Genomic DNA, 27751 nt, shown 5'->3' with positions numbered 1-27751 from the left:
TGAAAAATGTAGATTTTGAGACTTGCTCTTGCATCACAGTATACATTGTTAATTTGGCATAGAACTGGTCAAAGACAAAAACTGTGATTGATCCGTGACAATTAGTAATATGGTATCAATACATTGAAAACATGAAATTTGGGTTCGGTTCCAGTGAGTGATATGGTGAGATGCCTCATGGTGTGGTGCATTTCAAAGGGACCCCAAGGATGGGGGTCTGCTCTTTTGTTTTCACATGGGTTGGCCCTTCTTAGATGACCAATCAGAGGACCACCTCTTTAAGGCAACTCATGAATTTGTCATCTCACCATGTCATTGCCTTTTGGTTTTATATACAACAGAGAAACTTAGAGAAAGGGTGTGGAGAACCATGCCAGATCAAGCGAGTATTGTCACGATCCGTTGGATAAGGTCTTCCTTTTTGCCTCCTACCTTGGCTTTTTTTGCACCAAGGAAGCTCTTCAGCTCAGGAACCATGAGGGATCCCAGCTGGCCTCTCGCATGGTAATCAATTACCTAACCAAAACCGGCATGATTTCAAAAGGTTCTGATCTTGCAAACAATAAATAAATAAACAAATAATACCCATGAAGCTGCAAACTCACCTTTGCAATAATATCAGATGAATCAATTTGATGCTTTGTCCATTTCTTTTGTGGATTCTCCTCTCTGTCTTCTTCTCTAGCAGAAATATCAGATGGTTGCTTTGCTCGTTTCTTCGGCACTAGATTTTCGACATCTCCAATGGTAATTTTCGATGGTTGCTTTGCCTGTTTCTTTAGCATGCTCTCTTTTGTAGTTGCAATGTCGGATAGTTGCTTCACCTGTTTCTTTGGCATGCTCTTTTCATTCTCTTTTCTAGCTGCAATTTCAGACAGTTGCTTCCCCTGTTTCTTTGGCAAATTCTCAATATCTTCTCCAAAGTGAATTGCGGTCAAAACAATATGTCAGCTTTCACTGAGAAGTAATTAAAATAAAAGATTGCAAATGTTTGTACAAAATCCATTCTAGAATAAGAGTGCAAATAACTGCCTTCTAAATATGTATTGGGTGACCTGAAACTAATGTCTCAGGTGACCTGAAACTAATCTGAATTTAAAATAGAGCATGTGAGAGAGGCATTGAAAAAATCTAGTTTCTGAAAAAAAAAAAAAAAAATTTGAAAAGTGATGTGAACTAAATTATCAAAACAGAACTATTGCGTGGCGAATTTCAGAGACAGGACTCACAGGAGAGCACAATAGTGAAATCTATAAAAGAGGATGACATTCCACCAAGATCAGCATCCAGAGGAATTCTTTTTTGTACTGATGCAACATAGCAAGCAATAATATATAGATTGCAGTATTCTTCCTTTCCATAGACAAGGACAGTGAGTCAGTTAAATAGGCTGTCACAATCATCAATTGCTTCTTTGATAGACGACAAGGGGGCATCAAAAAATCCTCATTCCGATAGCATGAGAGTAACCATGCCTTCAACTTTCTCAGTTGAAAATCTTGAGATGCATGATATGCCCCTATAAACGTATTCTCAACAAGAGACGCTCACACAAGGTTAATATGCAACTATGGTACTTTATCATCATATTCTTTACTTCATCAGTCACCTTTAATCCTGAACCACATTTGAGTTTCAAAGAAGACTACTGTAGTTTTGTGTAGAAGAGAAATGAAGGAAAAAAGTGAGAGGAGGAGATAATAGAGAAAGGTGTCAGGGCTTGACCTCCACACCTTGCTTACATCGTCAAGTAATAAAAGCCAAAAGCCAAAACAGAAAAAAAATTCCCATCACATATTACAATATGAGTTGTGCACCTTAAGCGGTCCGTACAGCTATACGAACCTTATTACAATCATTGCTTAGCTTGGAAACACCCTTTTCAAGCATGCATTTCTCCCTTCTATTAGCATGTAGGTAGCCAAATACAATGGAGATGACATTTGGTTGCCAATCTCTTATCTATAATTTCTAAAATGGGCATGTAATCACGCTCTTTATAGGTGAAACGATCCATGATTTTGTTTATGCCCTCTCCATCACATCATAGATGTGATCCATTGTTGGCTTCTCGTTTCCATCCGCCAATCGCAACATAGTCACCAAGGGTTTCGATGATTTTAGTGCCTTTACCACTTGTGTCCAAAAAGATTATGAAATGATAGTTGGACTAGCTTCCCTTCAGCCTTCTTTAACCAAGGCTCATTATTCCTATGGGCCGATACTACTAAGCTTCTAAGACTGGCTTTCTTAGAATACAACCTTTGTAGAGTTAAGAAAACTATTGTGAATCGGGTGATAGATGCACGAAGCAAGTTACACCATATGTGTTTTCTCATTTGATTAAGAAGAATGACATGTTTGTACATAAAGATCGTGATTCTTCTAGCCTTAGTAATCACTTTAATGTACAACCTACCTATATCTTCTAATATTAGATGTATACAATGTGCCACACAAGGGGTCTAAAATAAACAACCATAAGAAGGTGACCGACGGCTCTATATAAGGCTACATTGTAAAGATCGTGATTCTTCTAGCCTTAGTAATCACTTTAATGTACGACCTACCTATATCTTTTAATATTAGATGTATACAATGTGCCGCACAAGGGGTCTAAAATAAACAACCATAAGAAGGTGACCAATGGCTCTATATAAGGCTACATTGTCCATGATAACTTGGACAACGCATTCATCTCATACTTCCTCAACTACACTATCTAATAATTTTAACAAATAACCGACCATGTGGAAATAGACCGATGAATCTATAGACTTGAAAACAATTCTCCCAGTTGGACAATCCAACAGAAAGTTTATCAGTGTCCGACCAAATTTATCGGTCCATCCATCGACTAGAAGAATAGAACCACATGTTTCCATGCTTCTTTATATTCAGCAAGGAAGCTTCTAGTAAAATCAACCTCAGTTTTGAGGCATGTTTCCCTCACTTTGTGAAATGAAAGAGGCTTAAGCCCAGGTCCAAGTTGATACACTACTTCTACCATAACTTTAAAGCTTTTCAACTTAATAGTGCTAAAAGCAACACCGGCTTGGTACAATCACTTAGTGATATATATGTATGTATGTATATATATATATATATTGAATCTTGGTTTTCCTATTTCTTTTCTTATAACGGCTTTCCAAAGTAGTTTGTGTGGGTTCTTTGCCCTTACCCCTTTAGTCAATCACATCCTCAGGATGTGGTCTACACCACCTATCTATGGGCCTATATGTAACTGCTATAGTTTATAGCCCTTTTTGTTGTCAAATTTGTGGTGCCAAAGACACTGTTATGTAGCTTGCATCTATGAAAAACAATGCTCTACTCAAGATCAGCTTTGTTTGACAAGCACTGTTCACAAGTCAAGAATCTCAAAAAGCTTTCAAGTTCAACCTTAAGATCTCAAGAAGCTTTCAAGTTTGAACTCCATCAAGACTTCAAGCTTTGCTACTTTCAAAGGTCTCTTGTCTCTAAGTTTCAATGTTCTTACTTCACTATTAAGGTATGACTGACCTTAGGTTGACCTTTAGAGTAGGTCATTCTGGATACATAATTCATATGTTTTATATATGTGAGTTTAGGTTGTTCTAAGACTAGTCCTGGACTTTGTTCGACTAGTCCTAGCACTGCTTTGACCTGTCTAAGAATTTCCTAGATCAGTCATAAGTTTGTTGCAAAATTCGGATATTTTCTGTTTGGCTTCGACTAGTCTTAGGGTTTGTTCTACTAGTCGTATGAACAGTGTCGACTGTTTCTTCGACCTGTCGTAGAGCTACGACTCAATGTACAGCGTTGAAGATTGGCTAGCTTCAACTAGTCGTGTGAAACCTATGACCAGTCGAAGGGGACCTACGACCAGTCTTAGACCACCTACGACCAGTCGTGAAACCGTCAGATCTTATCGAGCCCGAATTTTCAAATATCTGTTGGTTCTAAGGCCAGTCGTAGCAATCTCTAAACCAGTCGAAGATACGATTTGTTCACCTATAAATAGAGTACGAATCTCTTAATATCGGGGACATCTGAATTAATTTAATTTGGCCTTCTGAGAGATAAGTATGTGCTCCATTTTAAGCTAAGTGTGCATATTTAATATTCTCTTTCTTTAGCTTTCCTTATTTGATTTTGTTCCTGTATTCCAATCTTATTTGAAAAGTAGAATTGCTGTATTCCGTCTTCTTGGAATCAAAATCAAATAGAGCTATGCCCAATTGGTTTAATTTAAAATCTGTTAGAACTTAGAACCATTACAAAGAGAGTATTGGACATTGAACTTTGACATTCAAATCTCTACTCCGACTTGGTTCTTCTGGGCTGCTACAACGAAGGAGAAAGTCAGGTATTTTACGTTTGAATAATTTACTTTCATTTGGTTTTCTTTTAGGATTTGCCAGAAAAATCTCATTATATTGGTTATCTGAGGAGAGCCAAGAAAACTCAGAAGAGGGGTTTTTTAATTGTATAAGCCTGCAGAGAAAAACACAATTGCGAAGGTTTTGGGTGAACCTGGAAAACCTATCTTTGATAGTGAACGCTGATATCCCCTGTGTGAGGATATTAGGAGTGGAGTAGTTTTGTGTGGCTGTTGTTAAACAGTTGGTGTACACACAAGCGAACCACTATAATTCTTTGTCTTGCGGTTTGAATGCTTGCTTAAGTTTTATATCTATTTTTGTGGAATGTATGTGTAGATGTGAATGTTGTAAAATTTACATTTCAAGCACAGTGGGAATGTTATAATAATTTAGTTTTAAATTCCTGCAATTTATTTCAATTCCTTGCTATTTATTTATTCCTCTCCGGTTTGAGTTTTTGATACAAAGGACGTTCTAGAAATAAGGTTGTCCTGCCATAAACCTTTGGTTTTTATGGTGTAAGGTTGTCCTTAGAACTGAATTCATATCAACCTCTCAATACTTGTTTAGTGAGGTTGTTTTTATTTCAGCATTGTGATTTGATTTAGTTTATTTGGCTATCTATCTTTCTTTGTTCCGCTGTTAAAGTTTTATTTTGGCATCGTCCTTTTACCCCCCCCCCCCCCCCCCCCTTCTCTAGGACGTATAGCTAGGCCATTTCAAGTGGTATGAAAGCCTAATAGATCGCTCTTATTGCTTTTTATTTGGATTTAATTCCTGAGCTAACGATCTAAGCTATATATAAGATGTCAAATTTTGATAGCCTATCAGTCACTAGGCCTCCACCCTTTGATGGCTCCAACTATGCCTATTGGAAAGCTAGGATAAGGATCTTCCTCAAATCAATGGATGAGAGTGTGTGGCAAGCCACAATGACTGAATGGAACCCACCTATCACTGAAGTGACTGGTATTGATGGTTCAAAATCAATGAGAGTAACACCATATTTCTCATGGACCACCCTTCAAAAAAATAAGAGTAGTGCCAATGCAAAAGCACTAAATGCAATCACTTGCGCACTATCACCGGATGAGTTCAAAAGAATCATATCCTGTGATACTGCAAAGCAAGCCTGGGATATATTAGAAGTGACACATGAGGGTACTACAATTGTCAAAAAATCTAAAGTCCAACTCCTCACAACCAAATTTGAAAAAATTCATATGGAGGAAAATGAAGTGTTTATGGACTTTTACACTAGATTAAATGACATTGTAAACTCAATGTGGGGTCTTGGCGATAAAATCTCAGAAAGTAAAGTGTGTGCAAAGATACTACGCTCACTTCCTGAACGGTTCAACTCTAAGGTAACCGCGATCCAGGAACTTCGTGATACGGACAATATGAGGGTAGAAGAACTAGTTGGTTCTTTACAAACCTATGAGTTAAACTTTAAAGCTCCTAAAAGTAAATCTATCGCTCTTAAATCTTCTAAAGAAAACTCTGATTCTGAAGATGATATGACTCTTTTAGCGAAAAAGTTTTACAAGATTTTCAAGAGTAAAAAGAGGCTTGATTTTCAAAAATCAAATAATAAGAAAAGATCAAAACCCAAATCTAAAACTTGGAAGTCTTTGAAAGATAGTCAATGTTACAACTACCAAGAATATGGGCATTTAGCAAACAAGTGTCCTAAAAAGGACAAACCCAAAAAGAAGGGTATGTTGGCTACTTGGGATGAATCATCTGATTCTGAAGCTTCTTCTGAATCAGAAGATTCTGAAACCGAGTCGGGCAGTGAAGTTAAAGCCCTTATGACTCTAGCCAAATTCACTTTTTCAGATCACGATGATTCAACTAGCGAAGAAAATCTGAATAGTGATTATGAAAATGAAGATGATCTTCAAGATGCTTACAATGCCCTATACAAGGAAAGTTGTAAAATTGCTGTCAAACTTAAACTTCAAAAAGAAAAGTTTTTTAAACTCAAAGAATGTTTTGAATCTCTTGTTTTAGAAAAATCTCAAATTTCAGATTGTTTTGAAAAATCAAAATGTGATTTAGAATTCAAAACCTCCCTGATTGAAAATCTGAAATCTAAAAATGAGAGACCTAAAAATGAAGTATCTTCTCTTCTGAGTTTAAAGGATACATGGAGGTATGCCCAAGGAGATCGAAAGTTAGAAAAACTTTTATCTGGATCTAGAAAATGTGGCGCAAATCCGAGTTGGGCTATGATAAAAATGTTCCTCCTAAACAAAAGTATACTTCTCCTAAGTTTGTGAAAGGAGAGTCCTCTAACTCAAAAGGGAAAAATACTAGTCAAGGTTTTTCTAAAAATACAAAAGCTTTTCAAAAACCTAAAGGCAACTATGTCAACTTCAAAAATCAGAACAGAAACCCACTAGCTGAAAAGATAGTGGATTTACTCAAGGAGCTCTTAAAATCTAACTCAGTAGGTCATTCTTATAACAATAGTCAGAAGAAGACCAACTATACTCCTAAACCCAAAACAGTTCTGAAATGGGTTCCTAAAGTTGCCTGCTTGGTTACCCACACCGCTTTTAAAGCAACAAGCCATTCAAAGCGGTACCTAGATAGTGGATGCTCCAGGCATATGACAGGCGACAAGGCCTTATTCACCGATCTTAAAGATATGACTGATGGGTCAATTACTTTTGGTGATGGAAGCAATTGCAAGATTATGGGCCAAGGTACGGATCAACTCTATAACCTTCCTTTGTTTAAAAATGTTTTGTATGTTGAAGGACTGAAACATAATCTTCTAAGCATATCACAAATTTGTGATAATAACCATAGTGTTCGGTTTTCTAATCAAAACTGTGAGATTCTAAACAACAAGGGTTCAGTAATACTAACTGGACGTAGAACGTTTGAAAACTGCTATATTATTAGTGAATCCAGCTCATCTAATCAATCGTGTTACATAGTCCATACAGACGAGACTGAATTGTGGCACAAACGTCTTGGACATGTACACACCGAAATCTATATAGATTGAGCAAATGAGAACTTATAAGAGATCTACCCAAACTACAAAAGTTAGATAAAATATGTGGTGAATGCCAGATTGGCAAACAAACGAGAACTCACACAAAAAGGTGAATTCCAATACCACATCAAAACCACTCGAGCTTCTCCATATGGATCTTGTAGGACCTACCAAGACAGAAAGTCGATGTGGCAAAAGATATATCTTGGTAATAGTAGATGACTTTACCAGATATACATGGGTTGTCTTCTTAAGGGACAAATCAGAAACCTTTGAAGAAGTGAAAAAGGTTCTTAAAAGGATTCAAACTGAAAAAGGTTCTCAAGTCAGTAAGATTCGTAGTGATCATGGATCTAAATTTGAGAATAGCGGTTTTAAGAAGTTCTGTAGCGACCAGGGAATATTACATGAATTCTCAGCGCCCAAAACTCCACAACAAAATAGAATAGTTGAAAGGAAAAATAGAGTGCTTCAAGAAATGGCTAATGTCATGTTGAACAGTATGAAGCTCTCTAAGAATCTTTGGGCTGAAGCAGTCAATACAGCTTGCTATATCATTAACCGGGTTTACACTAGTAAAGGTAATAATAAAACGGCTTACGAATTGTGGTTCGATAAAAAGCCTACTATCAAATACTTTCGAGTTTTTGGCAACAAGTGCTATATTTTACGAGATCGTGAATATCTGGGAAAGTTTGATACGAAGAGTGATGAAGGGATTTTTTTAGGATACTCTTTAAACAGTCGAGCTTATAGGGTTCTGAACAAAAGGATTGTGTGATTCAAGAGTCTATCAATGTAGTCATTGATGATCACTTAAACACACCACTCTCAAGTTCAGATAATGATGAAGTACTAGTAATTGATAAATTCGATACTTCATCTAATCAGACTGATTCTGAACTAAGGATTGTTAAAGATCATCCAACCACACAGATTCTTGGAAACCCTCTCACTGGTGTTCGTACCCGTAGACTACTTGAGGATATATGTAATTACCTATGTTTTACATCTCAGATAGAACCATCTAACGTAAAAGAAACTCTTGCTGATGAAAACTGGATTGTTGCGATGCAAGAAGAACTTAACCAATTCGTGAGAAATGATGTTTGGTATCTCGTACCTAGACCTAAAGATAAACACATCATTGGAACCAAATGGATTTTCAAAAATAAGTCTGACGAGCTTGGCAATATTATTAGAAACAAGGCTAGGCTAGTGGTACAAGGTTACACTCAAATTGAAGGCATTGATTTTGATGAAACCTTCGCACCAGTAGTACGTCTTGAATCAATTAGACTCTTTATATCCATTGCGTGTGTTAGAAAGTTTAAGATTTACCAAATGGATGTGAAAAGTGCTTTTTTAAATGGTGATCTGCATGAGGAAGTCTATGTTGAACAACCGATGGGTTTTGAAGATCCCAAAAATACTGATCATGTGTATCGCCTTAAAAAGGCACTTTACGGTTTAAAACAAGCTCCTACGGCATGGTACGAGAAACTAACAAATTTCTATTAAGCCATAATTTTCAAATGGGATGTGTTGATAAGACTCTATTTATCAAAAAACATGATGATCACATTTTAATAGTACAAATTTATGTTTATGATATCATTTATGGATCTACCTGTACTCAGTGTTTAAATTATCGGCGATATTATCGAATTATCGCCAATAATTTCGGTATCGCTAGAGTTGCGACACCGAAACTCCCCTTTTTCGTCTCTTCCTAATATCGCCGATTTTTCGGCGATTTTATCGATTTTTTGCGAAAAGTCCAGTTGTCACTCAGTGTTCGCAATATCGGCCGATATACTGGCTGATAATGTCGGTATCGCAGCCCAACGATATGAAACATGTCGGAAGAAATATTCCAAAAAAATTGGAAAGAGAGAGAGAGAGAGAGATAGAGAGAGAGAGAGAGAGGGAGGGAAACTTTCAATAAGGTGGATTTCCGCACCTGTAGAATAGATTACCCTGATTGGAAGCTGTATTTAGTGGGCCATTTGAATCGAAGCTCGCCATTCGTAGGTTACCGTAAAGAAAATCTCAATACCCTTTTCTTCTTTCTTCTATTAGATTGTTAACGGAATTAATTTAGGAAGAAAATGAGAAAAAAAAAATCCAGAGAAATCCGGAGATTTGGGGAAGAAACCAGGGTTTCAGGGTCTCTCGGATGAAAAATGGGTTTGGAGCCCTTTTTTATCGGGCGCGGATATGCTACTGACGGGTTGAGTAGCGAACTCGCTACTGAAGTGACGTCACCAAGTTCTGTGGATCCCACCATGATGTATGTTTTGTATCCACACCGTCCATCCATTTTGAGAGACCATTTTAGGTCATGAGCCAAAGAATGATTCAGATCCAAATCTCGAGTGGACCCCACCACAGAAAAAGTGGAGAGAGTGACGCTCACCATTAAAATTTTCTAATGGCCATAAAAGTTTTCAATGAAGCTGATATTTGTGTTTTACCTTATTTAATGTTTGTGTTAACTTATGAACAGATTAGATCTCAAATAAACATTACGGTGGACCTTAGGAAGGTTTTAATGGTGGGTGTAACTCACTCCACTGTTTTCCGTGGTGGGGTCCATTATAGTTTTGGATCGGCCTAATTATTTTGATCATGCCTTAAAATGTTCTCTCCAAATCAATGGGCGGTGTGGATACAACACATACATCATGATAGGATCCACATAACTTGGTGACGTCACTTCAGTAGCGAGTCTCGCTACTCAACCTGTCATATAGCTAATCCGCGTCCTTTTTCACCGGGCACGGCTACATGAGGCATGAACGCATCTTTTCACACGTGTAGTGGGCCTCCAATCTGAACTGTTCATGTGATGTGGCATCCCATGAAACTCTCAGGAACCAAATTTTACCCTGATCTAAAACTCTAGTGGGCCATAGCAAAGAAAGATGCAAATCAAGGGAGAAATTTGTTTTCTTTTATAATGGCCCACTGAAGTCTTAGATGAAAGCAAAAGTTGAACCATAAAAGTTTCATGGAGTGCTGCATCACTTAGACCGTTCAGATTTTGGACTCACATCACATATGATGAGTTCTCAGAAAGTTCTCAGGTAACTCTGCTGCTGCCGGGAAAATCTGCATTGGCGCGGATCAGGAGCCTAGAGATGGATGGTCTGTCAAGGCTCTGTAAGGCCCACCATGATATATTTGTTTTATCTACACCGTCCATCCATTTTGATATGTTATTCTAGGGAATGAGCCCAAAATGTAGCCAGATATGAGGCTCAAGTGGTCCACACCACAGGAAGTTGTGGTGGGAATGATATCCACCGTTGAAGCTTTCCTAGAGCCCATCATGATGTTTATTTTCCATCCAATTTGTTCATAAGGTCTAATAGACTTGGATGAAGGGAAAACATAAATATTAGCTTGCTCCAAAACTTATGTAGCCCCCGTAATTTTTTTAATGGTTGTCATTCAATGATCACCTTTTCATGTGGTGTGGTCCACTTAAGATTTGGATTCATTTCATTTTTTGGCCCATACCATAAAATGATTTGTCAAAATGAGTTAACGGTGTAGATACCAAATCATTTTAGCTTATTATCCAAAAAATAAGTACATCCAATTATCAAGTGGACCATACCAAAGGAAAAAGTGGTGATTGACAATTAATGGGCCACGAAAGTTCTGGATCAATCATATATTTGTTTTTTTCTTTAAGTTCATTTACTTTTACGTGTCTTAATTAATGTATGCCAGCTGCATTTGTAATATATAAACTCATTTTTGTTGCTATTAAAGTGATTTTTTATGGCATTGCATGCTTTTTAGGTCCTATTAAATGAAAACTTATTATGCAATGTATTCTTTTTGCAATTTTTTATTCCTAAATATGTAAATATGTGTATTTAGCCATGTCTTGAAGTTTCACTGAAAAATTCTATCATTTTCCCCAAGTTTCCCCCCTTTTTCCCAGCATTTCCGGTTATCAGCGATATTATCAGCGATAACGATATTATATCTTTATCTCTGGCCAGCGAAACTTGTAGCGATACCGACAACTCGAACACTGCCTGTACTAACATGACTATTGAGTTTGCAGATTTGATGAAATCTCAGTTTGAAATGAGCATGGTTAGGGAATTGAATTATTTCCTTGGGTTGCAAGTAAAGCAAAAACCTGAGGGAATGTTTATTTCTCAATCTAAATATGCTATGAATTTGATTAAGAGATTTGGATTTGAGAATGGTAAGAACTTTGATACTCCTATGAGTAAAACTTTGAAACTCTCAAAAGATTCTACAGGTAAAAATGTGGATCCGAAATTATATCGTCGTATGATTGGTAGTTTACTGTATTTAACTGCTAGTAGACCTGATATCGCTATAAGTGTTGGTATTTGCGCTAGATATTAGTCTGATCCTAAAGAGTCACACTTGACTGCTGTCAAGCGGATTATGCGATATGTCGCAAGTACTGTTAATCTCGGTCTCTGGTATCCACATGAGACTAGTGTTCAATTAGCTGGGTACTCGGATGCTGACTGAGCTGGTAATCTTGATGATAGAAAATCAACTAGTGGTGGTTGTTTCTATATAGGAAACTATTTAGTTTCTTGGTTTAGCAAGAAACAAAGTTCTATATCACTTTCAACAGCTAAAGCTGAATATATCGCAGCTGGTAATGCGTGTACGCAGCTTGTTTGGATGAAACATATGCTAAGTGACTATGGAATTAAACAGGATTCTATGTTATTATATTGTGATAATTCCAGTGCCATAAATATTTCGAAAAATCCAATTCAGCATTCTCGTACTAAGCACATTGACATTAGATTTCATTATATTCGAGAATTAATAGAAGAAAAGGTTACATCTTTGGAATATATCCCTACCGAAAATCAACATGCTGACATTTTCACTAAACCGCTCGACAAAAGCAGGTTTAACAAAATGAAATTTGATCTTGGCATGTGCATTTTAAAGTGATTATTTATACCTACTTGTATCATAGTGTATATAATTGCTTGATTTATTTTCAAATTTTTGAATATAATGCTGGAAATCAGTTTTTCTGGCCAATACTCGACCGGTCGTGAATCTACACGACCAGTCGTGCTATGACCGGTCATGTACATCCACGACCAGTCGTAAATCGCGTGAATCTCAAAATGGTTCATCTTCTTCATTTCTTCTTCTCTCTCCTACGAGCCGACACACGACCAGTCGAACCCATCCTTCAAGATCTTCAAGGTTAGTGCTCCATTTGCATTTTTCTTGTAGATTTGTGTCTAGATTTCTTCTATTTGACTCTTGAAGTTATCTATTTTCAAATTTCGTTGAGATTTGGAATTTTTCTTGGGTAAAATCTGATTTGAGAAAACCCACTTCTCAACCCTTTACAACTCTCTTTTTTCTTGAAATCCTTGTTGCAAATGGCATCTAGAGGAAGAAAAACAACATCCCTTGGTCCTTCTTCTTCCTCCAGATCAGCCCCTATTACTAAGTGTCATCTTCGGGCTCCCGAGGATAATCCATCCTATGTTCGGGACATCAAATTACGTAATATTATTGTTGAACACCCTGTTGATATTAATCATGTTGCTCCTTTTGATATCCTTCCTATGCTCCAGGCTATAGGTTGGGATAACTTATTACATTGGGGTGGGCCAGCATACCGGTCCATTGCCCAGTCCATGTTTGCATGCATATGTGATTTTTCATTGGAAAATTTATCTTTTAAGATAGCCACAAGAGAAGGACCATTTGACGTTGATCGTCATTTGATTTCAGCTCTTATGGAAATTCCTGTGAATGATGAGGGCATTCATATCCATAACTTATCTGAAAAACCCTCAGTATCTGAAAAACGTATACTCACAAAAGATTTATGTAATTTGGATGTTCAATGGACTCATAAAGGGAATGCGCTTCCTTCAAAATATTTGTTACCCAAATAAAGAGTTCTTCACAAAATCTTTGTGTCTAACTTGTATCCTCGATCGGGTAATAAATCTGAATTGACTTCCTTCATGGTCCGTATTCTTCATGATGTTGCTAGCGGTGCTCATGTTTGTCTACCATCCTTGATTTGTCACTCCATTATTCAGTTTGGACTCCATCCTGGTCACAGTGACATTCATTTTGGTTATTTGATGACTGTGTTGGCTACGCATATGTTAGTCGATATGCCGGTTGGAGAGGCCCCTATCCATCATTTGATATTTAACAATTCTAATATCAATAAGATGAAGCTTGATTTCCTTCCTGGTCAAGGTGTTGGTGGTGGCAATGCTGAAGTTGAACATGAGGAAGAAGCTAGTGATCATCCTCCTGCTGATATTAACATGGATGATATATTTGAAGAACTTGAATCTGATTCTGGAAATGATCCAGATTATGAGCCTTCTGAGTTTGATGCACGTTTACGTGTATTGGAAGATAAAGTTGAGAATATGAATGTTAAGATGGAAAACATGTCTGTTGCCCATGATTTACAATTCAAGTATATACGCAAATATCTTAGGCGTTTGAACAAGGGCTTCCATCGACTTGATCCTTCCATCCCTGCACCTTCATCTGGTTCTGATTAGATCTTTTAAGTTAGCTAATCTGTTATAACTTTATTACTCTTGTGTTAGCTTTACTGGTTTTGAGACTGTAGCTATTTTTGACTTAGCTCTGTATATGAATTATGTGGGCTATTTATGCTAGTTAATCATATCATGTCTTGTTTCCACTCATATATCTCTTTCCTTATTTCTCCTCAGTCATCTGTTTTATGCTTCCTTTGTCCTATTGTGACAAAAGGGGGGAGAATGTATATGAATGTGATGTGTCTAATGATTATGTTATGAGGGAGTAGCATTGTATGTTACTCAAGGGGAGTATGTGCAGAAGTGGACTGTATGTTATATTGATTTACAGGTTTGCAGAATCATGTTCGTATGCCAGTTGATAATAACTGGTACATGATATAACAACTGGTGCATGATTCTTTAATCAGATATTCTGTGTTATGTAACATATCTTGGAAGTGTGTTTTGTCTCTAATTTGACAAAGGGGGAGATTGTAAGTGCTATAGTTTATAGCCCTTTTTGTTGTCAAATTTACGGTGCCAAAGACACTATTATGCAGCTTGCATCTGTGAAAAACAATGATCTACTCAAGATCAGCTTTGTTTGACAAGCACTGTTCAAAAGTCAAGAATTTCAAGAAGCTTTCAAGTTCAACCTCAAGATCTCAAGAAGCTTTCAAGTTTGAACTCCATCAAGACTTCAAGCTTTGCAACTTTCAAAGGTCTCTTGTCTCTAAGTTTCAATGTCCTTACTTCACTATTGAGGTACGACTGACCTTAAGTTGACCTTTAGAGTAGGTCATTCTAGATACATAATTCATATGTTTTATATATGTGAGTTTAGGCTGTTCTAAGACTAGTCCTGGACTTTGTTTGACTAGTCCTAGTACTGCTTCGACCTGTCTAAGAATTTCCTATGTCAGTCGTAAGTTTGTTGCAAAATTCGGATATTTTCTGTTTGGCTTCGACTAGTCTTAGGGTTTGTTCGACTAGTCGTATGAACTGTGTCGATTGTTTCTTCGACTTGTTGTAGAACTACGACTCAATGTACAGCGTTGAAGATTGGCTAGCTTCGACTAGTCGTGAAAAACCTACGACCAGTCGTGAAACCGCCAGATTTTATCGCGCCCGAATTTTCAAATATCTGTTGGTTCTACGACCAGTCGTAGAGGTATTTAGACCAGTCGAAGACGTGATTTGCTCACCTATAAATAGAGCACGAATCTCATAATAAAATAGGAAATTGAAGCTAATTTAATTCGGCCTTCTGAGAGATAAGTCTGTGCTCCATTTTAAGCTAAGTGTCCATATTTAATATTCTCTTTCTTTAGCTTTCCTTATTTGATTTTGTTCCTGTATTTCAATCTTATTTGAAAAGTGGAATTGCTGTATTCCGTCTTCTTGGAATCAAACTCATAGAGCTACGCCCAATTGGTTTAATTTAAAATCTGTTAGAACTTAGAACCATTACAAAGAGAGTATTGGACATTGAACTTTGACATTCAAATCTCTACTCCGACTTAGTTCTTCTGGGCTGCTACAATGAAGGAGAAAGTCAGGTATTTTACGTTTGTGTAATTTACTTTTATTTGGTTTTCTTTTGGGATTTGCCAGAAAAATCTCATTGTATTGGTTATCTGAGGAGAGCCAGGAAAACTCAGAAGAGGGGTTTTTTAATTGTGTAAGCCCACAGAGAAAAACACAATTGTGAAGGTTTTGGGTGAACCTGGAAAACCTATCTTTGATAGTGAACGCTGATATCCCCTGTGTGAGGATATTAGGAGTGGAGTAGCGCTCTGTGGCTGTTGTTGAACAGTTGGTGTACACACAGGCGAACCACTATAATTCTTTGTCTTGTGGTTTGAATACTTGCTTAAGTTTTATATCTATTGTTGTGGAATATATGTGTGGATGTGAATGTTGTAAAATTTACATTTCAAGCACAGTGGGAATGTTGTAATAATTTAGTTTTAAATTCCTGCAATTTATTTCAATTCCTTGCTATTTATTTATTCCTCTCCGGTTTGAGCTTATGATACAAAGGACGTTCTAGAAATAAGGTTGTCCTGCCATAAACCTTTGGTTTTTATGGTGTAAGGTTGTCCTTAGAACTGAATTCGTATCAACCTCTCAATACTTGTTTAGTGAGGTTGCTTTTATTTCAGCATTGTGATTTTATTTAGTTTATTTGGCTATCTATCTTTCTTTATTCCGCTGTTAAAGTTTTATTTTGGCATCATCTCCCCCCCCCCCCCAAGGACGTATAGCTAAGCCATTTCACTATGTCCACGAGCTGTTTTGGCGGTAGGTGATCTAGATTGCTCTGTCGAAGTGGGGGGTAGGTTTATCCACACCAATAATATATATATTCTCATATACTTCTTGTTCCATATACTCTTCTCGAAGTAAGGTGCTATTGTGTTTTCTTCTTGATTATTTGTCCATGTACTCCATGATTTCCTTTTGGATTTCTACGGTAATATTGGGACATGCTCTTGCATTTGATTCTGGCATTTATGCAAGGTGTTGCTTGTGCCATGCAATACCACTGGTACTTACAAACCCACACAAGTCACACGATGTGTAAGTCTTTTCGATAGCACTACGATAATCTCCATACTTCCAACTCGGGTCATTCGACTTGGTTTTCAAAGAAGAAGACATTATCTTGTGTCTTGAGAAGAGAGAGAGAAAGAGACACACACACACACTTACACCTTTAGGATATAGAGAGAGAGAGAGTGTGTGTGTGCGCGCGCGCGCACGTGTGTACTACACTTGCACTTGCAGAGAGAGTTACACACTTGTGAAGACTAGAGAAAGAGAGTAAAATACACTTTCACTTACACTTGTAAGAGGGGAAGAGAGGGGGAGAGAGAGAGAGAGAGAGAGAGAGAGAGAGTTCTAGTCTTCTTGAATCTTGAACTTGTGTTGTACTTGTAGTCTTGTACACTTGTAGAGCAGATGATGGAGTAGATCAGAAGCAAATACGCTTTGATACCATATGGATTAATGGCAAAGAGAAAAGAAGGAAAAGAAGAGACAGAGTGTGTTAGAAAAGAGAGTGAGAATAATAGAATTGGGTTTACATGCTCCCACACTCTTATATTTAAGTTATAAAAAAGCAAAAATGGCCAAATTCCCCCTAATAACATTAACATTGTGACCTTCCCATTCTAAGATTATCTAATTAACAAAATACTAAGAAACAAGACTCAAAACCAAGACTAGGTGAGCCGTACCACCGTACAGCCCCTCAATTGACCAATCCAGGTGGGTCGCACAAGGTATGGCAGTTATGGCCCACATCCATATTCACTAACAATCTTCATATTGGACATAGATTTGTTCACAAACCCTAGTTAATCCTTCTTCTAGAGAGAGAGAGAGAGAGAGAGTAAACTCATCTTATCTTGGTTATCAGAATTACTAGACATCGCAAATAAATCAAAACTAAAAGCATAAACTTATTCTCATGAAGAAAAAAAAAAAAAAAAAAAACTAACCTTTCCTGGTGTTTGATAAGCCCTTGTTAGATCCCTTATCGAGAAAAACTCGTGCATTTTCCTTGTTTATTGAAGTTTGGGAACTCTAGAAAAATATTTAAATATAACTTCGTCATTACAATGCTGACATTATCAAATGAGCCCCTCTGGTTGAATCACTTACTATGTGCAAATTCATCCCATCCTTTGGCACTGCAGCATCTTCTTTTGGGTTAAGCTGATTATTTCAATAAAACATACTTTAGTTCATCAATCTAAATACACAACTATTGTCCCTTAGTCAATTAAACACTCTGAATATAATTCTGAACCCTCTCATTAATACAAGTCATTTCTTTTGTAAGGCTGTTTTACTACGATCAGAAAAGACATCAAATGAACTTAAACTTACATTCCTCTTGAAAGGTCTAAGAGCGCCATCCTTTTCTATTGCAGCATTGACTTTGAGTACAGGTCCTGGATTCAAACAGCCTAAAAATCAGATAAACTGCAAAGATTTGATTATTTAATAGGAGATGAATTGGGTGTGACAGCCAGTAGAATCTTTACTTGGAAGTGGCTCATCCATGTGAAGATCTGCCCTTTTACTTTCAGTGACTGTCAGTAGACAAGCCTCATTTTCAATGCGACCTGCAATGGATTTTATTAGTGTAAAATTGAAGTGTTTTCATTATAAACTCAGTTGTGAGCTTGGTCAAAAAAAACAGGTTCCTCTTATCCTTGGTAACAATTGACGAGTGATGGAAGCAATATCTATCATCGAAAGGCAATGACCAAGCTGACAGTTAATTACCCACCACTTTTTGGGGAAGAGGGAATCCTGTTGCCTGTAACAAGCAAAGTCCTTGGTTACTTATAACTGGAAGGAGAATAGAAGCTCAATTTATCATTTTTCTTAAGAATCCAGATCACCTGACTGAATAGTTTTCTTCATAGCTTTGCGGCCCTTGAAAAGAGGTCTAAATTTAGTCGTCATGTTTATAGATAGAACATCCTGAACGCACAAATGTGTACCACTTTGAATGCCTTTGCTTGGAAATGCAGTGCTTCCTTGGATGTGAATATGCTCTGATGTTTCACTGTGAGAAAGGAGACCCAGAGATGGTTTGGGACTGCGGAAATCTGGTCATACAGGCCAAAACATTTTGAATCAAGCATAAGATAATGTAGCACTTAACAGAAAGTAATCTCCTTTCAAGCATACCGTGATTGGACAGGAGGCCTCTGAGAAAGGAAATCTTCCCACTGACAGTTGCAGGTAAACAAGTACCATCATTAACAGTCAGAATATGATTGTCAATGCTACACGTAGCCTTTGCCCATACAGGAAGGTCTGAACTGATACCAAGCCGACAAGCTCCCTGTAATGTTTTGCATTTTAGTGACATCTTTAAAGTCCCCATAAAGTGCTTGAATGCATACATATTTGATGCGCAGAAATCAGTAGCATTAACAATCAACTGTTTACAAATCGGACTTTTACAGTCCTATTTTGAGTGGAATCTCTTAGTAGCAGCAAGAAGGGATATCAATGGGTGGACCAGCCACCAGGGCTTCTGGGCCCAGCAACCATGAGGCAGGGTCAGGTCTCACTTTTGGATCAGCAAGGCTAAGCATGGGCCTAAACAGCAAATAAACAGTTAGGCTCCAGGGCCTCATTTGGAAACATCTTCTACTGACGCCCAGTGACCCAGACAGAGCATGAATCGAGCCCATTTATGACTATCATAGACAGCGAGCAACCTTTTCAGGCGAATGGGCCAGATTGGCCTGTATAGCAGACCTGAAAAAAAAGACCTGGCTCCTGTGGGCCGAAAGTTGCCTCCCAGCCAATGACAGATCTAGTAGCAACACAGCAAACCATTTTGTGATAAGCTGTGATATCAAGGACAAGTAGCTTTCCAACTCTGGAAAACTAAACAAAGTTCTAGCACATCATTAATTAATATCTCACAGATGCAAATAAACATTCATCCCACAAGATAAATCAGAAAGAAAGAGTGTTTTCTTTACACATCCTAAAAAGGTATCGTAGCATCAAGAACTCTTCGTCATAGCAAATACCACATACTCGCTACGATGAGGATTAGAGTGAGAGGAATTCTGATGGGTTGAACCAGTTTAGGAGGTTGGGAATATAAGAGCTTGGCATTCCCAATTAACCATGCAATAAACATCACCTTTTAGAAATCAACTGGGCAATCAGGTAGCTAAAATGAAACATCCACCTGGAATTTTCATCTAGTCATCCTAGAATATTAAGTACCTTAATCCTCAGAAGGCCTCCATCAAAGAAATCCCAAGCTGCATTAAGACAGAAAAGCTCACTCTCAAAATAGTAATAACTTGACCCATTACCCACATCAATCAGCCACTTGAAGTAACCAAGGCATAGAATCCAGACATCAATATCGCATGAGCTTTCAAATTTTAGGGCTCATTTGGATATATCCCAAATCCCCATTTTATTGGTGGTTTCAGCAGCCACAATATGCTTAAGGTTTGCAGCAACCAGATCACATAGGAGATACCATGCTTATCTCACTTGTGAGATCTTCAACAGCAGGAATTCCCTAAACCTTGATCGCAAAAAGGGTTGGTATTCAATTCTGACCTTCAATAATCCTCATAAACGATTCCAATGCAAAAACAGCATTCGTAGCTCTAATTGTTCGTGGAGCTGGAGTCAACCCTGAACCTTGCAGAATGAACGAAGATGGAAACCTAGAACACATCCATTTGTGACAGGAAAATAATAATAAATAATTCAGATACTAGATTCTTACAGAAAGTGGAAAACATAAAAGACGGAGCATTATATAGTAATTGGATGTATAGAAGATTGGCTACTAATCCAATGGAGAGAAAACAACCAATGCTTATTTGCACAGCCTTCATCGGTGAATAGGATGTGCACGAAGTAATCATTCGGCAGTACAAGACCATGCTGCATGTATATGTATCTTTGTCAACAGAATAGTTGTTGCAGCAAGGGAGTATAGACTGTAGGAGAAGAGCTCAAAATGAGCACCTTGAAGGACCAGAGCTCTCCCATCTGTTCAAAATCCTCCCCTCCAGGGAGGAGTCTGCTGAGTCCTATCATAAGCACCATAAGAATCCTTCAAGCCCAGGCAAACATTTCGAATGCGAAGCCAGATCAATTAACAATTTACAAATGCTACAATAACAAGGAGGAAGAACCATTTACCTATAACGTGCCCTTCACAGAGAGAGGGAAGAACAGAACATGATGTTGCAAAGCAATACTCATCCACGACAACTCCCTCACCACCATGAAACCTTTCTTTCATTTTAGGGCCAAGTAAATCCATGATCTGGTATAGACAGCTATAATGTGAAAAATCTCAACGAAGAAACTATTCAGGTTCATGGCCAGAACTGAATAAGAAAATACCTTCAGTCGACTGAATCTAACCACTTCTGGAGAAACAAGGAACACAAAACCATCATCTGTGTCTGCTTGCACTGTCTGCAATTGAAAAGTCAAAGAAAGAATGTAATTACAAAGTTCTTCACCAATCACCCCAACAAGCTAATAGCTCAAAACTAAACTAGAGAAATAATCTTCTGAAAATTAAGATACTCCAGAGTTATAACTAAAACACCACACCACTTACAGCCAGCAAAAAATAAAAAATAAAACATTGATACAATCAAGATTTAAAAAAACATAAGACAAAAGGGCTAACCTCATTCCCACCCTGGATGTTTTTAAAATCATCAAAACTGCCTCAAGTTTTGAGTTCTTGTTTGCAAAATTAACTATCAATCCAAAAACCACAATAGGGAAAATCACACTTTTTTCAATTCTATCCATGAAACAAACATCCTTACTCTCGGGAAGAGCACTTTTCAATGAAAGCAACTGTGTAGAATTGGCAGATATGATAAAGATGAATCAATCACTGAGAAAACTGAAACTTCACTAGTTTATATATCCAGGCCAAGGATACTTGACAAATGCATATAATAACAACCTTCACCCTTGAATGGCCAAATCAAGAAAAGTAATTTTGTCAACTTTGTAGTTTGTGACTATCCCCTAGTGGCCTGAAGGTATAAAGTCCCTGAAGTTTTGAGCCACCTGAGACCCCAGATTAATTGGATTAAGAATTTAATTCTGTAATTAATAACAAAAACCAAACACTTAGCACATTGGTAGAAGCACTTTCGGTGAAGGGTGAGATCAGAGGATCAATTCCTATAGTTGCGGTATTAAACTTTTGCACACACCTATAAAACCTCGAAGGAACCTTCTAAATCTAGGGCTTTCTCTCTATCAAAGGGAATCGTAGTCGGTAAGTTTCTAAACCCTTCTCGTATATTTTTTTTTTTTTGTGCTTTTGATTAATAATTACCGGATCTACACCATGAATGGGGAGGGTCGTCCTTTTGTTCATAGTATCAATCCATAGGAAGTTTTGATGATGAGAGGAGGGCTTAGAGCGAGAACTTTTGTCGTAGAGATCGGCTTTGGACCATCTAGCAGCGTCAGTCCAAAACAATTTGGATCATGGGTTTCTTAAGGCCAAAACATACTAGGGCCCTGAATTCTAGAGTGATCTAACCGTTGGATTGTCCACAATGATCTATGGATAGCATTAAGGAGAAATTATGATGTAAGACTGTTGTAGATCTCAAATAGTCCGGATTTGAGCAATCCTTTGGTTTTTCTAAACTTTGATGTAGGACATGAATTTAAATATGATATGCAAGATTTCAGGCTTAGATCATATCAATTCAGAAACAATCACACAAATTCCTCATCCCACATGAAAATCCAAACATTCAAGTAAAAGGAAATTTATGCGGGTCCAGGCCTACACATGTTAGGCTAGATCAATGAAAATTATGAACCAAACAATACTCAAGAGGAAATAGAAATCAACCACACATGCATAAGAATCAGTCCCTAATCCAAGGGATTCCCTAATCTCAATTTAAGGAACCCTAGGGTGAGAAAATTGGCAAATAACTTAGGGAAAACGTAATCTAGAGATAGGATTCATGAAAAAAAAAAAAAAAAACAGCTATGAGAGGATAAAAGAGGATAAAAACCTGAGCCAAAAGACAATCCCTCGTATGGACAGCTGGCCTGGGCCGCTCGCACGTGCGCAGGTACCTGGCCACACGTGCGAGGGGGCATCGACTGCGGAAAAGCCCTCCTTGGCCCTGGTTGGCCAGGGGTATGCTCCAAAACCCCGAAGTTTCGGGTCGATCTTAGCTACGGCTTGTGCGTGGTGCTCCGCCGAAATTTCAGCCCTCCTGCAGGTCGAAATCTGGAAACCTACTGTAATAAAGAAAACTAATGCAACAAAGGACGATTCGAAGTATGGATGGTGGTGGAAGATGAAAAGGAGATGATGGAGGATGGGAGTGAATCGAGATCGATGTGGCTTCGCACCACGGTAGTTAGCCCTTCGAAAAGGGAGGGCTTCGCATCCACTTTTGAATTCTTCCACAACTCACGAAAAGAGCAGAAAAATAAAGCAGGAATTTTTTTATTAAACTTAAATGAAATCAAAAGAACTACAAGGGGTGCCTATTTATAGGGAAAACCCTATACCCCAAAAACTCGCACTATGTGCGCAACCTCTTACTTGGCGATGAAGTAAACTAAAATAAAAACTAAACAGAGAAATCTAAAGCGTTCACGATGTTCTAAATAATAACAATAAGCAAAACCTAAAATATAAAATCAATCCGACGAGTGGGCCACGATCATGAGATCCCCTTATGGGCTTTTCTTAACTATCGGGCCCACTTTTTGAACCAAAACTTGTCTTCTACCTAGGAGGCCCTCCTTGGACGTCGTCATCGAGCCAGATCAATTGTGGGGTCCTCTTGCGTACGTACGTGCATAGGGGTGGTGGTGTGCGGGCGTGCGTGTGCACGATGTCCTCATCAAACTTGGTGATGGAAAAATCATTGGATGGATTGAACCTAACCTATGAATATGATAAATCCATGAAAAATTAAGAAAATAGAGAAAACTCTAAAAATTTCAAAAATCAGATCGTGTAGCAGAAATCATTCAACTTTGATTGATCAATCGATTGATCGAGATTAGGCTTCAATCGATCAATCGAGATTAGGCTATGATCGATTGAACAGGTCAATTTTTGTCCAACAACCAAAAGATAAAATTCAAAATTTATTCCACTGAGCAATGGCTAGTTTTGATTGATTGAGGGTTCCTCGAGCGATCTCAATCGATTGAATGAATTAATCGAAGATGGTAAAAATAGTCCAGTGACCAAATTGAATTAATTTTAATTTTTCTCGATCGATTGACGTGTGGTTTCGATCGATCGAAAATTTCAAAAAGTGTCCAGAGCCCTAATTTGTAAAATTCAAATTTTCTTAATTTATGTTCAATCGATCAAAGGGATCGATCACGAGTCTTCGATCTGGCTCGATCGATCGACTGTTTCGATCGACAGACTCCCACATTAATCTAACAAATTTCGAATTGTGATGATGAGATTAATATTTGCTTTAAATTATGTATTAAGGACCCTAGATTTAAACTTCCATGATCGTTCGATGGATTTATCTTTACTAAGTACAAGTGAGTGAATCCCAACATGTCTCATATTTGTCCGGTTAAGATAAATTGTTATGTTTGTCATGAATGATATGTGGTTGTGCTACCATGCTAAACTGATTGATTGATATATAATGATGAAAGGCTATTTTCTGTGAATTGTATAGGTGGAAATGTATGTCATTACATTCATGAATTCATTGTTTCCTCTCATATGGAGATATATATATAACGATTGTGTATGTTAATGCATAATGCATCGAGCATGCATTACATGCATTATATACTGCTCCTGTATTGATTCCTAAAAGCCCGCTCTAGATGACGACATGCACACCTCGTGTCTGGGTTCGTAGGGGATATCCCTGGATGGTTTCCTGGTAGAATCATTACTAGATGTCCGCAATTAGTGGAAGCCTACTCAAGGAGTAGATGCGGGCCTTGCCCATGCCTACCTGATATGGTAGAAGCCTGCCAGATGCAAATATGGGTTAACGGATATCCAACCCAAGCAACTAGATGGTTATCCCACTTGGCATGCATTTCATGACATCCCTGCATACATATTCATATCTAAATACATGTATTTGGATGTTGGTGGTACTATCTTATTCAGTCACTAGCTTGGCCAGCTAACATTTGTTGAATGACAACCATACAGAGAAGATCAAGACAGGAAACGTAAGTCAGGTACTAGAAAATGAGGCCCGGTTGGCAGATGATTCATAGGATCAATGGTCATATTTATCGAAATATGAAATGGTTGCATTAAACTAATGGATTATCAATATGAATTGCTGTCTAGAAATTAGATTTCTTCCTTGTAGACATGATAGTTAAGCTTTGCTACAAAACTTGTTTTCTTTTAAAAACATTTTTTGTTGAATGATACTTGACATTAGGATTGAATAAAGTCCCAAATGGATGGGCTTAGTTAATTTCAAATTAGATAGTGTGGTTTTGAGAATGTGATAGTAGTAGCAATGAAAAGCATTTGATTGTGTGGCATATGTGGATGTAGGAATGTTAAACTTGGGTGTGAACTTAAAATACATTTAAACTACACTTCCAATAAATTGTATTATATGTCAGTTTATATACACTTGGTGTACGAGTCATGAACCGTAACTCAGATCTAAGGGTGCACACTCTATATCCGAATTGCGGGGCATGACAGAAGGTATGATTTCACCTTCATGAAACTAGAAGTTAAAAACAACTTCAAAAGAATAAGAGTTCACTAAAATCCATCATGGATATTAGAGAATGAAGCATGGTTCGATGAAGAAAATTGAATTTGATAAAAATCAGATGAAAAAAAAGAAGAGAGAGAGAGATTTGATGATATCAATAAAATTTTAAAAATATGGAAACAAGAAAGGCAAGACAAATCCCAATAGTTTCTGACTGCTCAACAAACAATAATCTGATGTTAGAACTCTTTGAGTTTACATGGATAATAAACATAGAAAATCAACAAAAATCAAATATGAGTTGAAAATATCAGCATAAAATCGGAGTCTAAAATCAACACATGTTGAAAAAAAAAAATCAGATAAATCTGATTGTGATAATTTTGATAGCGAAATCAGATCAGTATAGCTACAACAAATCAGCATAGCTGTTTATCCAACTTCAACATCTGAAATCAGAGTTTGATAGCCAAAATTCAACAAAAAAAATTTGAGTTCAAGACAATAAAAATCATTTATGATTAGCTTTAAGACTCAAAAGTGTGAAGACGGATTCAATGATGTCCAAAGTTTAAAAAAATCTGCACAATAAAAACCCGCAAAAGTCCAACACATGCAGTTTTTCCATTTAATTTTGGGAGAAAGTCTAACAACTCACAACCAAATTTTGGGAGAAAAATTTCAGCACGTGCACAGAAGATCAACAGTACAAAAAACAGAAAAAAAACAAAAACAAAAAAATAATAATAATAATAATTCAGGTTGTTGAAAAACTGAGCTTGGGGTGAATAATGGTAGCTCGTTCGGCAGCCCAGGTCAGTCAGGAATAGGCGTGATTCAAAATGAGCTTGGGGTTGTCAAACAAGCCTTCTCCAATCCAGTTGGCATTGGAAATTCTAAACATGCCGAACTGGAAGCTGTTCTTGTTGGAATTACGTTAGTGCAGGAATCCCTCTCTGGTCTTGTGGAAGACTACTCAAGAAGCAGTGTCTCCTGAGCTACCGCTTTGTACCCAGACCCATGGAAGAGGCGCTCTTGAGTCAAAGAGATTAGAGCTGTGATCAAGGCGTGGCCTACTACTTTTTGCATGTGACATCCACCCCGTTCAAAGACAGTGTCTAAAAGCCGTCTATTGACATTGCCAATTTCTATTATTTGCCTTAATCGTAGTAGGTTCTTTCCATCATTTGTTTCGTAAATTTTCAATATTCTATCAAATAATAATAATAAAAGGAAAAAAATAATAATAATAATAAAGAATAAAAATAGTATCTAGTGCAAATCCTGCAGTCAAAGATCATCTAATCCTCATTGATTATAGCAAATAAACCACCAATAGCACTTCATCATACTGAAAAGAGTTCAATGCATGAATTATTCATCTTCAATAGTGAGCAGAAGTTACCACGTGAAAGGCATATAGGTCATTCTTCTCTTCACTGCTAGCAAAGCTTGAATTCACAATGCAGCTATTGCCAACACATCTCCAGCCATTCTCAAGTAAAACGGATCTCAGACTGCAATCGATGGCTTTCGCAATCAAAGAGCCCAACTTCACCTCTTCATCAGCCACAACCTTCACCACAGAACCCACCTTTTGAAATTACTTTCGGCAAACAATTGCTCAGCCCCAAAGGCTTTCTGCAACCATGATCCATACATTGCCAGGAAGCATCATACCATAGTATTGTGGTAGAGCATGGCCGACCCAATAAACTGGGATAAGGCTGAGATGATGTTACAGTAGAATGTGGTGGAACCAACTCATACATCACATCTCCACCATATGAGGACTGCCTACATGGACCAGACCGTAAGGTGGCTGGACCATTCATCGAGTGAGCGGCAATGTGGATGCCCCACAGTTCAAAAAACCACTTCTACTCACACTTCCCCTGCTTAATGTCAACCGTTAAGCATTTTTCTTCGTCTATCATCCATTCAGAAGCCACCAGGCCGATGGCTAGGATCATCAGATCAGTGAAGTTTTTGAACTGAATTCCACCTGCAGTGCAATCCACCAGATGGACGGCCCCAATCCTCCCCACCCCAGCCCCCACACACAACATTCTAGACCGAAATCGAACTGTTCCAAGCGCAATTCCAGCATTCTTAGCCTATAAAAGTAAAAAAGGAAGAGGATCGAGGAATCTTACGTCACTGACTGGCAGGCATTCTCTGAGCTCTTTAACCACATGCAATGCGGAATCGGATTGAGATTTCTGCAGCAACAGACAGATGTGAGCGGAAATGCAGAAGCGGGACAAGAAAGAAAAAGAAAGAAAAGGGAAAAAGAGATTAAAACAGACCTGATAGATGATGTAGATGTCGGTGGAATCCGAGAAGCAGGCAAGGCGCGATCTGCGGGAGAGCTTCCAGCAGAGGGAGTGGAGCTTGAGAGAGAGATAAGGATTCTGGAGTAGGATCAGATGGAAATAGTAGAAGGAAGAGAAAGGAGGATCTGCTCGCACCAGGATCTTGTTCTTCCACAACATCTGCTTCTCGTTTTTCTCTCTTCGCTGCAATTCCTTCATCTCTGGTTTAAAC

At 37.9% G+C, this 27751-nt stretch overlaps 1 protein-coding gene across 6 annotated transcripts; it reads right to left on the bottom strand.

Annotated features, from left to right (window-relative positions):
- LOC131251421 (uncharacterized) lies at window positions 1-27751 on the bottom strand. Of its 6 annotated transcripts, none has more exons than XM_058252104.1 (18): window positions 27514-27751; window positions 27361-27426; window positions 26610-26780; window positions 20859-20933; window positions 20652-20778; window positions 20475-20539; window positions 20317-20390; window positions 20058-20167; window positions 19710-19747; window positions 18648-18804; window positions 18356-18565; window positions 18241-18270; window positions 17993-18073; window positions 17835-17914; window positions 17607-17660; window positions 17444-17528; window positions 606-913; window positions 1-516 (listed from the first exon to the last, which is right to left on the bottom strand). In XM_058252104.1, the coding sequence occupies exons 1-18, from the start codon at window positions 27736-27738 to the stop codon at window positions 379-381; spliced, it is 2094 nt and encodes a 697-aa protein (XP_058108087.1). In that variant the 5' UTR covers window positions 27739-27751; the 3' UTR covers window positions 1-378. The 6 variants fall into 6 exon arrangements, with proteins under 6 accessions (XP_058108087.1, XP_058108089.1, XP_058108090.1 ...); XM_058252106.1 differs by having other exon boundaries at window positions 17835-17899; XM_058252107.1 differs by lacking the exon at window positions 26610-26780.

Source organism: Magnolia sinica, chromosome 7, assembly GCF_029962835.1.
Source record: "Magnolia sinica isolate HGM2019 chromosome 7, MsV1, whole genome shotgun sequence".
Taxonomy (NCBI): Eukaryota; Viridiplantae; Streptophyta; class Magnoliopsida; order Magnoliales; family Magnoliaceae; genus Magnolia; species Magnolia sinica.
Note: the sequence above shows the minus strand (reverse complement) of the source record. Positions and strands in the feature narration are given on the sequence as shown.

Bases quoted from the DNA above. Each gene is read 5' to 3' on its own strand.
- LOC131251421 (XM_058252104.1), bottom strand. From the start codon at position 27,738: ATGAAGGAATTGCAGCGAAGAGAGAAAAACGAGAAGCAGATGTTGTGG. The intron at 20,391-20,474 runs GTGCTCATTTTG...ATATACATGCAG, and splicing joins GAGAGCTCTGGTCCTTCAAG to CATGGTCTTGTACTGCCGAA. The intron at 17,661-17,834 runs GTAAGTTTAAGT...TGAAATAATCAG, and splicing joins TTAGACCTTTCAAGAGGAAT to CTTAACCCAAAAGAAGATGC.